This window comes from Pelobates fuscus, chromosome 11 (assembly GCF_036172605.1).
Source record: "Pelobates fuscus isolate aPelFus1 chromosome 11, aPelFus1.pri, whole genome shotgun sequence".
Taxonomy (NCBI): domain Eukaryota; kingdom Metazoa; phylum Chordata; class Amphibia; order Anura; family Pelobatidae; genus Pelobates; species Pelobates fuscus.
The window spans coordinates 104,175,671-104,189,663 of NC_086327.1; the positions used below are offsets into that span (position 1 = coordinate 104,175,671).

Consider the following 13,993-nt stretch of genomic DNA (forward strand, 5'->3'; position numbering starts at 1 on the left):
TCCAGCATAGTAACCAGAGTATGGTATGGTCACTGCATAGCCAGCATTTCTAGTGTTGCCTAGAAGAGCATAGGAACAGAGTGACAGAGCTTCAGACAGAGGCACTGCACAAACAATTTACAATTAATTAATAATAATATATTAATTACCTTTGGGAGGATTTCAATTAAAGTTAACTTGTCAAGACAGGTTTACTTTAATCTCACAATGCTGGGTTTAAAGGAACAATGTAGGGTCAGGAACACAAACATTTATTCCTGACCCCACAGGTTTTTTTTTCAAATTTGACTTTTATTGTTTTTTTTTCAAATGAAAAAGGGAGGGGAATTGGGTTACAGAAAGAAAGAAGGATGGGGGGGGGATACAATTATAGATACAATTATTTAAGGTAAATTACATCTGTTTGAAAGTGAAACCAGTTTTTTTTTCATGCAGGCTCTGTCAAATCATAGCCAGGGGAGGTGTGGCTAGGGCTGCATAAACAGAAACAAAGTGATTTAACTCCTAAATGACAGTGAATTGAGCAGTGAAATTGCAGGGGAATGATCTATACACTAAAACTGCTTTATTTAGCTAAAGTAATTTAGGTGACTATAGTGTTCCTTCAATACATAAGTCCCTTTTTCACAGATGTATAGACTATATTGGAATTGTGGCAGTGAGCTTATTAACAGCTCACTGGCAGAGGTTTTTTGATTATAACCTCATTTGGGGCTCCACTAGGGCCCTCTTTACCTACTGTTTCAGTAAGTCATACGTGTTTTATGTTTGCTTGTCTTGTTTAATTATTGCACAGCACTGCAGAATGTGTGTGTGTAATAAATATATATATATATATATATATATATATATATATATATATATATATATATATATATATATATATATATATATAACCAAAAAATGAAGAGATGCACTCTCAGGGCTTTAACGCTGAAAAAAGGAGACTTTATTCAAGAAGGTATTCCATTGAAAAAATAACCGACGTTTCAACCCGTTCGGGACTTTCTCAAGGACCTTGAGAAAGACCCGAACGGGTCGAAATGTCGGTTATTTTTTCAATGGAATATCTTCTTGAATAAAGTCTCCTGTTTTCATCTTTAAAGCCCTGAGAGTGCATCTCTTCACTTTTTGGTTATATTATATATATATATATATATATATATATATATATATATATATCTTCAACGTGGGATTGCACCCAGGTAAAAATCAATTGTTGTCTGAGATAGGGTGAGTGCCAAGTTATTTATGACATACATACATACACATAAATATATGAAAATTTTCAGTTACATGTCAAATAATTGGAGAAGAAAATGAATTTCCCTATTGATGTTCACGGACCTTTGTATAAATGTACTAATATACAGGTTACAAACAGCAGTATATTCCGTAGCTTTTTCATGTTAAAAATATGAAAGATATTAATGCTAAAAATAATTACGTTACCTCTAACAACATCAGGTTCCCTTTCTGCAAGTGAACTGTCAATGCGAATGCAAGATTCATCAGTTTTTTGGATGTTGAATAAAACATCTGGATTAATAATCGTATAGCCTGGCAAAAGAATATAAATGTAACATTAATAAACAAATGTGCAACAGCAACAACATGATTTATTTGTTAAAAATAAATAAAAGCAGGAGGTTTGCAAAATTCTTTAATTAATGTGGTCCACCCCAACTATTCAAAATGAAGCAAATAAAATCATCAGTCCTAGCCTGCTGCAAAACATCTTTATTCAGCCCACTAGAACTGACCGGACCAGATCAGTAATGTTGAGCTTAATAACACGGACAGGACAGTCCTGTTAGGTTGAAGAAAAATAACTTTAGTGGGGGTGAGATATTTGTGTTGGTTATTATATGGGAGACCCATGAAAGTCTCTTTCCTTGTTGTCCTATGTGCTGCAGTGAACCAGTGTGGGACTGAAAGCATTATGAATAGTATTCAAAGCCTATAAATAAATATAACTAATGAACCCAGTTGATTTATTTTGGCTGTGCTTATTGATAACCTTAACATCCCAGAACTACATTTCGGAAACACATGAGGAGCCAAGGCCAGTAATTACAATGATGCATCTGGCCTCTAGCTTTTTGTTGGACAATAACTCCCAGAAAATTGAGACAATTTCAATTTTTTTTTTTTCAATATATACTGAGAATGTTGCACGAAACGTAAAATGCACGAATGGTAAATCTTATAGTAAAGCGGTAATACAGTGTAGGTCGTTGGTCAATTCTAGATCTTCTAGTCCGTTCTATTATTGCATGGTAGGCAAATCAGTATGAGATACAAATTATACATTTAACAGTGAATATTACCATACGACAAACATGACCAGTTGTACAGCTACAGGTCACAGTGACATAAATCCCCCCAGTATAAATCCTGCCCATGAAGGCATTACGAATAGCTCACAGCCTTCGGCATACAATATTACATACTGCAATAACTGAGCATGCGCGTCTTCCGGCACACGATATTGCATCACCACAGTTGGTCAATGAATATACGTAAACGTCAGGCCTGCATTATGAGAGCACCTGTCTTTTCTTTAACTTTACAGCTCGATGCTGAAGGATGAGAACTGTAGCTGACCTCACATCCCTCTTTAATAAAAGGCTCTAAGATATAACGATAGTTTAAACATGTTGGGAAACATATGATACTATGGCAGCTTTGCAAACAATTCCTACATTCAAACCTCTTCCCATTTCTGATTTATTTATTCTGCACAATTAACAAACATAAAAAATGCGCCAGAAAGGCTGTCAGGTCAACGTTAAGCAAACCTTGATGATTTTTATTATATTTGTAACAATTGTCAATAGGAAGACTCACCTTGTTTCTTTAGAATTTTATGGATATCTTTCACTACATTGTGATAGAGCTCCTTCTTCCAACCTGCCAGGTTTATCCACTGCTCTACTGTAAATGAGGCCACAACATTGTTGAATACAACAGGTACCTATAAAACAAGAACAAAACAAAGTGTCAATTAAAAGGGATAACAAAATGCTTACAGTACATCGGTCTTATCATAAGGTATGTTTGTATACACACACACACACACACACACACAACACACCCTACCTTTTGCCTTTTCAGTGCATGACCTGTACTTCCATTGCTCAATGAGCAGCCATCTTCAAAGGAGCACTATAGGGTCAGCAACACAAACATGTATTCCTGACCCTATAGTGTAAAAACCATCATCTAGCCCCCCCTGCCTCCCTAATTATAGTAACAATTTACTGGTATTCAAGTCTGCAGCTGCTGGATCTGCCCCTGTCTGCCTCTTAACTGCCTGCAGTCTGTAGACATCATCAGAAGTGGTGGTCTGAGCTAATCACAATGCTTCCCCATAGGATTGGCTGATTCTGCCAAGGAGGGACATCAGGGGCAGAGCCAGCACAAGTCAAACACAGCCCTGGCCAATCAGCATCTCCTTATAGAGATGAATTGAATCAATGGATCTCTATGAGGAGAGTTCAGTGTCTCCATGCAGAGGGTGCAGACACTGAATGTCAGTACTGCACAGTGTGCAGCACTGCACCAGGAAGCACCTCTAGTAGCCAACTGAGGAGTTGCCAGTGGAGTTAGTATGTAAATACTGCATTTTCTCTGAAAAGACAGTTTACTGCAAAAAAAAACTGAAGGGAATGATTCTACTCATCAGAACATATATAATAAGCTGTAGTTGTTCTGGTGACTATAGTGTCCCTTTAAGGCTTCCGATCAAAAGCCAGCATTATCGTGTCCAACAGCAAACAGGTCATCGAGAGCTAGAGGACATTTATAAAATCCTATGTAGAAGTTTTTTCTTGTCAAAAGGAAAATTTCATATTAAAGAGTTACTCCAAGTATCATAGCCACTACAGCCCACTGAAAAGAGGGTGCTGCCCAAATAAAATTACTAAAGGGACAATAAGAATCAAAACAACTTTAGTTTAAAGAGTCCCTCTAAACATCAAAATAACTAGCTTAATGAAGCAGTTTTAGTGTACAGATCATGTCCCTGCTGCTCAATTCTCATTTAGGAGTTAAATCACTTTTGCTTCTGTTTATGCAGCACTAGTGTCACCTCACCCGGCTGTGACTCACAGTCTGCATGAAAAAACATTCATTTTCTAACAGCACCGTGTGTTTATTTTAGAAGTTATTCTCTACTGTTAAATCACAGGAGTCTGTTGCATGCTCTATACAGAGTAGGAGAGAAGAAATTCTAAATTAAAGGAAACAGAACCAGTACAGCTTAATGTAGTGGTTTCAGGACATAGAGACTTTCCCTGCAACCGCAGCAGTGTAAATTCTGCATTTTCTGAGTTTAAACTATTGCCTAACACCACCTGCAGTTGCGGTCACTTTATGCATTGTAAAAATCCCTAAAGCTCTATAACAGCCTCTCAGAGCTTTCAATGACACAACCGAAACACTTCACTTTGACTGCCGAATGTCAATTGTGTTAAAATGGTGCATGTGGTGATCTGCACGCTGTAGGCACAATTTGAGTTGAGCTCTTACTCCTCCTTCCGAGATCCAAACTGTACTCCAGCAGCAAGTCCATTCATCACACAGGATACGTGAAACCGTTCTATAAACTAATTGCAGCAGCAGTTTACACATGGCCCTATTAAATGCTTTGCAATAAAAAAAAAAAAAAAAAAAAAAACTTCCTTGAAGAGACACAATGTTATAAAAAGGATACAGGGGGGCAGAGCCTGCCTGCCATGCTGATCGGTCTCAAGTTGGAAAGGCTCATGCAGAATCTTGCCTTTTTATGCAGAAATTCAGGGATTACTGCTACTATTTATGCTGTGTGAACTCACTAAGCGTGAAAGTAGTTGTGGGTGCTAATGTGGACTCTGAGACCAGGAGTTTTGAGGCCCATATGGATGTTCTGACACTATGGAGCCTGCGGCCTACTCGGGAGAGGAGCGGGGCCAACGGCCGCTGCCTTGCTGCCATACAACAGCTCTGACACTCCTCACAAGCCTCAACCCCTCCCCCCCTCCATGGACCAGTGGAGTTTATTTCGGTCCCCACTGGAGGGTGCTGACAACAGTACAGATTACCTGCAAGCCCACCCAGCAGTCGGACACCCACAAGAGACCAACAAAATGGTGACTATGTGGCCTAAAATGGGTGCATTTTTTAGCTATGGCATCTGCTGGTTACAGCTCCTATTACTGGACTTCTGTTCCGGAAGCCGAGCCTCTGTACTGGGTAATTGAGAATGGTCCCCACACCTGCCTTCCTGGGCTTTGAGACCCAAGAGGTTATCCGTCGAACCACTGCCCTAAGCCTAGGCGGAACATCATATCCAGGACCCCCGTTGTTGGCCTCAAATGTTGCCGGAACCAAGGGCACAGGTTGAAGGCTCATGTTGTGCCTGGGGCTGGTGGAGTGGCACCCACCAGACACACCTTCATGCCAGAACTCTGATGATAATGTACCTAAGCAGGATTTTTTGGGATGTTTCTGTAAAATAGCCCTGTTAAATATTTATTGTTCAGTAAACTAGGATGTGTGCAGATATCATCACATGCACATCTTGGACAAAATGTATATAAGGTAACCATGCAGTTTCTAAAATAAATAAATGTTTTACACTACAGGGTTAAAAGGATAGGCCCAGTGTAGCCAGGCCACTTTATTGAGATTAAGTGGGTGACTTTAGTCCTTGCACATCTAAATTACAAACTAGTTTTAGAGGATAATATATACTACATTCAAATGTTTTTTTCCGTACATAGGGTATAGAGTAAACTTTTAATTATATTTACCTGAAAAGCCATATTTTACGTGTCCAGGTCCAACTTCACTCTTATCCAAATGATGTCACATGAACAGGTGCTGCTGTATGGGGGACACAAAAAAAAAAAAAAATCTAAAACTTCAATATCATTAAAAAGACAGGACATTTTTCAAAGCATACTCCTGCATGAACAGCTATGTAATTCTATCAATTTTGATTAATTAATTTACAATTAGTTGTAATTGGCATTAATGTGTGTCAGGTGGTCCAAACGACAAATGTATTTTAATCTAACGCCCAAATTAATTGATTTGCCTGGGATTTACCTGTGGAATCTCATTCGCTGACTAAAACTCCACAGGTAAATCCCGAAAGATCAATCGTCCAGGCGTAGATTAAATGGAATTTGATTTGTTCGTAGCAGCTGAAAAGAATTAATGCAGAGGTCTAGTTGGCATCACTCTTCAAAGCTACCTTTTGATTGTGGAGCAGCAGTTCTGCATTATAGCATATATTTGTGTCTACATACAAAAAACTATTTTTGCACGATTCTATAAACATCATATTTGAATGTTAAACTTCATAAAATCGCAGGGATGGATAAAAACAGAAACAAACAAAAAAAAATTTTTTTACATTTTGCACAAAAAAAAAAATATTATTAAAGGGACATTTCCATTTTCCTGGCACTGCAGAATCCTGCAGTGCCCCTCTCCCACCCCATGTTGCTGAAGGGGGTAAAACACCATCAGTGACGTACCTGAATCCAGCACCGATATCCCTCGGTGCTGAGTCAGGCTGCGCCCACGCTCCTCCCCTGCCGATGTCTGCTGTCTAATAGACAGCCACTAGAGGAGGACTTAACCCTGCAAGGTAATTATTGCAGTTTATAAAAACAATAATGACACTTTCAGGGTTAAGGGTTAAGGGTGATGGGTCCAATGGGCATAAGTGGTATGGGTGCCTGGAGTGTCCCTTTAATTGGAACATAACATAACCTACCTCCGGTGTGCAAAAAATATTTAAAAAATAAAATCAACCATTAAACACCATTTGAAATGGCACTGCTTGCATGAAAATGCCTACATTGTTTGCATGAAACAGTGTTTGTATGAAAATGCCTGCAGGGACAGACTATACTCACCAGAACAATTACAATGAGCTTTAGTGGTTCTTGTGACTATAGTGTCCCTTTAGCCACTTAAGGACCAAACTTCTGGAATAAAAGGGAATCATGACATGTCACACATGTCGTGTCCTTAAGGGGTTAAGCTAAGTTGTTTTAGTACCCATAGTGTTCCTTTAACACTGAATGGAGAGACAGTGCCAGGGATCTCCAGGCACTATATCCAACTTAATTCAATTCTTATATAGCCTTTCAATACACAAAAAAAAGCTAGCAGTAGTAAACTTTTAGTAAAAGAAAATAGCGTAGGTCAAAAAATAAACTCAATCAAAATGGGCTGCTTCACACATAAGAGCGACTAGGAAATGGTACAAAAATTTAAAATATGCAAAAGTGTGAGTGCCCTGTCATGCGTAACCTTGTGCACATCGGGTTTTACACCACAGGCAAGGACAGAGGGGTTGAGCTTGCTGTATACCTTAATGATTAGCACACATCTGCATAGACCTGCAGACTGAGGTTGGAGCATCATTCTGGACTTGTGGAGAGAGCCCCCATAGCCTCCCACGTATAAGTACTAGTTTGCTGTTACTCTTTCTATCACGTATTTGCTTAAGTCTATTTTACTTTATTTATTCCAGTATTATTAAACCGTTTATATTGTGGTATAAATCTCGTGTTTTTTAGGTTTTGTTGGCTTTAGTGCACTGTTTATTCCACCGTTTAGGTGAGATTTCTCGTCTTGCTATTCATTGCTGTGAAGGACATTTTTGTTACAGTGTTTGTATACTAGATTCCGGTGGGTAACAGTTGTGCTTTTACGGTAGTGTTACCAGAGAGCTCACTGAGTTTTTGTATTATGAATTTTATTTATCTTTTGAGCCCACATTTCTATGAATGAGCCTTTTAGAGCTAAGGGAGTCCTATACATGTGTCTTTTATAGTACCTATTAAATATTATTGTGTTTATTTTGATTGTTTACTACTTAAGGAGCGCTCACACTTTTGCATATTTTACAGTTAATAAACTATCTAACAAACCCATGTGGAGCTGCATAGCTCTTACGGAGAAAGATAGGTGGGGGGGAAAAAAGTGATGGCAAATCCAAAACTAGCCTGAAAAATATGATTGCAACAAATACTTGCCTGTACTCAGAGCAGGTTTTAAATTTTAAAATCTAACATTACAGTAATCCCTTCAGATTAATAAAAAAAATAAATCAAACATGATGAGGCAAATTAAGAAAAAGTTGTTGATTTTATATGAAGTGAACAGGTTTTACAAAATCAGAGACCCCATTTGTGGGAAACATAATGAGAAAGTAAAATCTGTCCAAACACTTGCAATCACTAATGTATGAAATGCTGGAAAATCAAAGTAAATTACAAAGTTTAGGCCAAAAACAAAAAACTGAAAACACAGCTAACTTGAAAGAATTTTTCCAATATGGCCATTTAAGACGAAAATGTAAAATTCACTTTGAATTCCCAAAGAAATAAGGATGGAAACTTCCTCATTACAATGTTTAATGCAGGGAGTGTGAACAAAGAATCCCTTTTATTGTGGTCTAACCACCTGGCTGTATCTATGGCCTCCAAGCACCATACTGTATATACATGCTGCAGTGGTTATGGTGTTGGAGAGTTCACTTAGTAAATACTGAGAGATGTTAGGCTGATATCACAGTGCAGGTCTTTTCTATAACAATGTTAATTAACTTTAGCCTTAGCTGGCCACATAGATCCCTGAGCATGGCATGTTTATAGAAAGTAAGGGTTAATTGGACCATTACCTACCTCCGGTGTGCAAAAAATATTTAAAAAATAAAATCAACCATTCGACACACGCTTTCCTGTTGTGCTTTGAGCGCCAGTGTGTTGCTGTGAATGATGTCCCCGGTGCTGCAAAGTTCAGACAAACAGCGTTCCTAGCTCCAGGCTCTTAGAGGGAAGGGTAACAAAGGTGAGAAAGGTTCCTACCACGGCAGTGAAAGCAGGCTCGGTTTACAAAGGAATTGTTGGGATTGTCTCATTCAGAGATTATAAAAAAAAAAATCCGGGTAATACTGTTTGTGAAATACACAAATACCGAAAACAAACAGACAAAAAAGGAAGAACAGTGTAAAAATAAAAAAAAACCAAATAAGGGGGAGATAAAGAAAGAAAGTAAAAAAAAAAAAAACACACACACACGACAAATTATATAAAAACTTTTTTGTAACATTGGTTTCTTTTTTGTGAAAATGTTTTATTAATCCCTGCACAGAATGAATGCAGCATTTAAAAAAAAGAAATCGTGAAAACTGGTGATCTATATTGTCTATATCAGGGGTTCCCAATTGAGGTTTCCTGTGAACCCACCCTCCTCGTTTTTTATATGTCAAGGGTCTGTGCTTGTAATGTGCCAGTGTGTGTATGTGTATATCTGATACGCACACACACTGGCACATAGATGCACACACCTTGACTCTCACTGACAAACACATACTCTTTTACAGACACACATACAAACACATACACTCTCACTGACAAGAATGATGTGGAATTATTAAAAATCTTTATTGTACTTGTATTGAATTATTGTACTAACTCCATTTTAACTTTATACTGTGACTTCGTCCTCCATTTTGTCCTCCTAACCTGACTTCTTCAATCCTCCATTTTGTCCTCATGACTTAACTTGTTCATTTTAAAACTACATTACGTGACTGAACTTCTCAACCCAATTAGTACAGTAGACAAAGACTGTGTTTCCTTCAAGGACAAGTACCAGGAGGTGCTGGCTACTCCTTAAGACTTGCTGGCTACTCCTTAGAGCTTGTAAGATAGTACAGTTTGAAGGCCACAGAACACAGTAGTAATGAAATGTTCTATTCATAAGAGACCTTGCACCTGGACATAAAGCCTGATATCATTGACCGTGTAAAATGACGCTTAGGACCCCCTTGTCCCCCACCCGTGTCCAGAATAATCCCACCTCTGATGGGTGGGCACGGGACTAACCTCTTAATTTTACGAACCAATAGGTAAGACACTAACCCCGTCACTTAACAATTAATCCAATTGATGATGTTTATTTGCTGATATTCTAATAATCAATGATGACGCAAAATGCCTCTTAAAAGGGCCTGCGCGCCCGCTTTTTCTCCACTTGCCAATAAACTTTCTCGAAGTTATTTTAACCTGAACCTCGTGTGTCAGACTTAATTACTTCAGCGTATATACGCAATTTAACTTTATTGATTTGGACAGGAACAGATAGACATTTGAACATTTTGGTTTACTTTCAAAAAGTACCATAACAACTTGGCGCCCAACGTGGGGCATCGGGCTATGGCCTCTGGCCGGTGAGCCGTCCTAAGGAAGATGCTGTTGGACGGGGGAATCCTGGGGGTAGGAAGGGAGACTGATCACCTCCAAGTACACGGTAGAGACTTCTGCAGAGCCACCGGTATGTTCCGGCCCCTTTGATTGACCCGTCCACGTGTCTGTGACTGCTTCCCGGGAGGACATCAAAGATCTTGCCCGGTGTCTCGTTACTCACTTGTTTACCTGCATTTTAGTCTATCTGTTGCCTGGGTGTGTTTGAATTGTTTTTGAATTGTTCGCCTGTTTCCCCATTTTGAGAAAAAGGGGGGGTGGACCTGCAGGGGATTTGCCTGGGGTTCTGTCTTGCTTGTTTTCCCCTTTTTGGGATAAAGGGGGGTGGACCTGAGGGGACTTGCCTGGGTCTTCAGTGTGTCTGTCTATCTGTTTGTATTTTACCCCTTTTGGGATAAAGGGGGGTTGACCCGTGGATGTGTTCCTGGGGGGTCTTCTGTTGCCTGTTTTACCTCTTTTAGGAACCACGGTGCTGTGGTTGTAAGGAAAAAGGGGGGTTGACCCGTGGATGTGTTCCTGGGGGGTCTTCTTTGCCTGTTTACTTCTTTTAGGAGCCTCGTGGCTGTGGCTGTAAGGAAAAAGAAGTTTGTGGAACTGTGGGATCTGTGTAGAATCATAGTTTCCTGTGATCCAAGTTTGTGTCACTTTGATAGCCTAGCTAGCTTCACTGTGCGCGTTCGGACTATCCAGCTCTAGTTGAGTTGGGGACGTCCTGACCCGGACCATCCAGCTCTAGTTGAGTTGGGGACGTCCTGACCCGGACCCTTCGGCTCTAGTTGAGCTGAAGGTCCACTGATTATTTAATCGTGGTAGGAGACTTAGCCTTGTGGCAGGGGACTTTGTTTCCTGGGGGAATTCAGGCAGGTATTGCTTGTTTTTCGCATCACGTGGTAGTGAGACTTATAAGTGGGTTTTATAGGGGCACTACGGGAGTGAGGATAGACGTGGCCACATTCTTGTGGACTGCAGAGTAGAGGGAGGCTGGAAAGGATTTCGGACCGGTGTTAGCTGTTATCCTTGGCCGCTGGTAGTGAGACTTATGAAAGTCGTTCTCCGAGCGGGGACACTACGAGGTTGAGAAAGGTGACTTTGGAGTAAGCACATGTAGAAGGAAAGGGATTATTGTTGATTTTATTTGAACTGTAATGCATGCACTGTATTTCAATTGTATTGTTGTCTTGTCTGTTTTATTAGGAGTCTCATGAACTCCTGTGTCTGTCTCTAAGGATTTTTCCTTGCCTTTCATCTTTTCTAAACTTCCTATATTATTATACTATCCACTCCCATTTCTCTTGAAAGAGAAGTGATTGGTCACACACTTCTCACCTCGCTCCAATCCGTGTCTACCACCCCGGGTAGGCGGATTCAGTGACTAGTCTACGTTTTGGGAAGACGCACCTGAGAAAATCCCACGATTCTCGGGTGGCAGTCGAGCATTGTAGACGTTCTTGTTCAGTTTTCCTTCTCTCTCCCTATATCTAGGACGCTGGTATAGGGGTAAAGGGATTATGGGACAGGATTTAAACAAGCCCAGTAAGGGCTGGTTAGCATGTGATTTAGTCGAAGACAGAGAGGGTGAGGAAATGGTTAAAGGTGTTGAAAAGATTGCAAAAGTATGTAAAATTGCTGTACCGACATGTGGAAGATTGCAACCAGAAAGTTGGCGTAGGTTACTGACAGAAAAGAAAGGCAAGCTTACAGATAATGGTTTATTAAAGACTGCTGAAGCATGGTATAGAGTAGCGAAGGCTATTCAGCTAGAAGGTTGGGTTGAGGAAGAGATAAATCACAAAGGTGTGAAATTGTTTGTGTATCATAATAATTGTGTTGCTGGGGTCTACCCTCAGCCAGCGCCCAAAACCGGCGCCCAGGGAATGTCTATCCCCAAGGTTCAGTCAGCCATAAGTGATAGCCAGCCGACTATGTTCCCCACTCCCAATCCTCCTAACACCCATCCCATTACCTCCCCTGTCTGCCCGGTCCTGAATTCTGATGGATCTTTCTTTTCCCCTTCCCCATCTTTGACATTCCCATCATCCTCATCCATCCCTACGCTACCTGCTATACCTTCCCCTACCATTTCATCTGCCATCCCTTCCCTACAATCCCTCTCCATTAATGATCCCCTCCCCTCTGCATCCGCCCAGCCAACCACCTCGTCCACCCTCACCCCGGCTCCTCCCTCTACACCCACCCCTACCAATCCCTCTCCGTCCCCTCCCATCTCCGCCCCAGTCCAATACCCCACCTCCTTTCCCTCCCCAGCCTGGCCCTACCCCTTCCCATATCCCATGGCCCTGCCCTATCCCGGATATCCACTACCCCTTCCCCAAGCCACTCCCCAAGTTCCGGTTATGCCCAGTCCGGCACAGGTTGCTCCGGGTGTGCCCACATCTAACATGGCCGCCACTCCTTCCCTTAACCCTAATGTAACACCTTTTCCGGCCACCAATATGGCGGCCCCCAGTTCGGCCCTGATGCCGGTAATTCCCGGTGACTACCTATCCCCAGGTTATGACTCGCTAGCCACCCCTGCACCCGGGGCTCGTTCCCAACCACCGATCCTTTCACCTCATGCGGGCCCTGCACAGCGCAAAAGAGCCAATATCATAGAATTCGATGATGACGAGATGGACAGGGTGTCCCATGTCTCATCGGAACTTGCCGCGGGAGCCCCAACTCATCGTTCTATCGATGACCCCTTTGGCCACAAGGGTCGGGGAGAACAGGCCCCTCCTAAATATGTTGCTTTCAATCCCACTCAAGCTAGTGCTCTAATGAAATCACTCCCTGACCCAGAAAAACAGCCTATGCCCTTCTACCGAGGGATAGTTCAAATTCAAAAGACTTATTCCGCCGCATGGCGTGATTTGCTGAGCATTTGTGCTATCAAAGCAGGGGATGCATATTGGCCAAGTATGGCCCGACACCTCAGTACAGATCTGCTCAGCAGTGATGTTGATTACCCCTCTGGAGTAACTTTTTGCACCCAATTAAGAGAATGGGCTAAGGACAAACTTGCGGATCAGGCTGCTGGCCTTACTGATGTTATTCAAGATAAAGGAGAATCAGTGGAAAGGTTTCATGCAAGACTGTATCAAATGTTCACAGATTTGGGGTTTGATCTTACAGATAAGATTCATTCACAAATGCTGTCAGGTGCGTTTGTCCAAGGTGTTAAAGACTCTATACGCAAGGGAATCATTGCTGCACGTCCTGAATACAAGGTTGTTCCCTTGGATACCCTGCTTTTAGTTGCTAGAGGTCTGGAATCTGTTCAGACCCCAAGAAGACCCAATCCAGCTCCACTCATGGTGGCCCGCGCTACCCCCATCACCTCTGGCACCAAGGGTGTCAAGTTAGAGGATGTAACTTGTTTTAATTGTGGGGCTCAGGGACACTACAGAAGTGATTGTCCGGAACCTAAAAAGGAACCTGGGGCACCCAGAAAGTTCTCTAAGCCTGCCCCAGGCCCCAAGACCGAGAAAAAGATTCCAATTATTGAAGAACCAGATGATTAGGAAACTGGCAAGCCTGTGTCTGTAACCCCTGTAATGGCAGCGTCTACAGGGGATAAGGGAGGGCCACTTGCCACAGTGACTTTGCCCATTGAAGACCATCCTACTACATTTCTAGTTGACACAGGTGCAGCCCGTAGTGTTCTACGAGAACAAGACCTGCCAGACCCATCCTTCCTGTCCAGTATTGATGTCTCTTGT

The 13,993-nt window shown here is 41.5% G+C and overlaps 1 protein-coding gene across 5 annotated transcripts in view; it reads right to left on the reverse strand.

Moving 5' to 3' along the window:
* LOC134577523 (zinc finger protein 282-like) overlaps positions 1–8,823 on the reverse strand; it is a 57,433-nt gene extending 48,610 nt beyond the window's left edge. For 2 of the 5 annotated variants that reach the window (XM_063436297.1, XM_063436298.1), the window contains exons 1-4: positions 8,687–8,793; positions 5,796–5,865; positions 2,851–2,977; positions 1,453–1,560 (exon numbers count right to left, since the gene is read on the reverse strand). In XM_063436297.1, the coding sequence (XP_063292367.1) occupies positions 1,453–1,560; positions 2,851–2,977; positions 5,796–5,807 (247 nt within the window). In that variant the 5' untranslated portion in view covers positions 5,808–5,865; positions 8,687–8,793. Of the gene's footprint in view, positions 1–1,452; positions 1,561–2,850; positions 2,978–5,795; positions 5,869–6,769; positions 6,807–8,686 lie in introns of those variants that run through there. The other 3 variants (XM_063436295.1, XM_063436294.1, XM_063436296.1) reach the window with 3 other exon arrangements.
* Between the last annotated feature and the right edge of the window lie 5,170 nt (positions 8,824–13,993).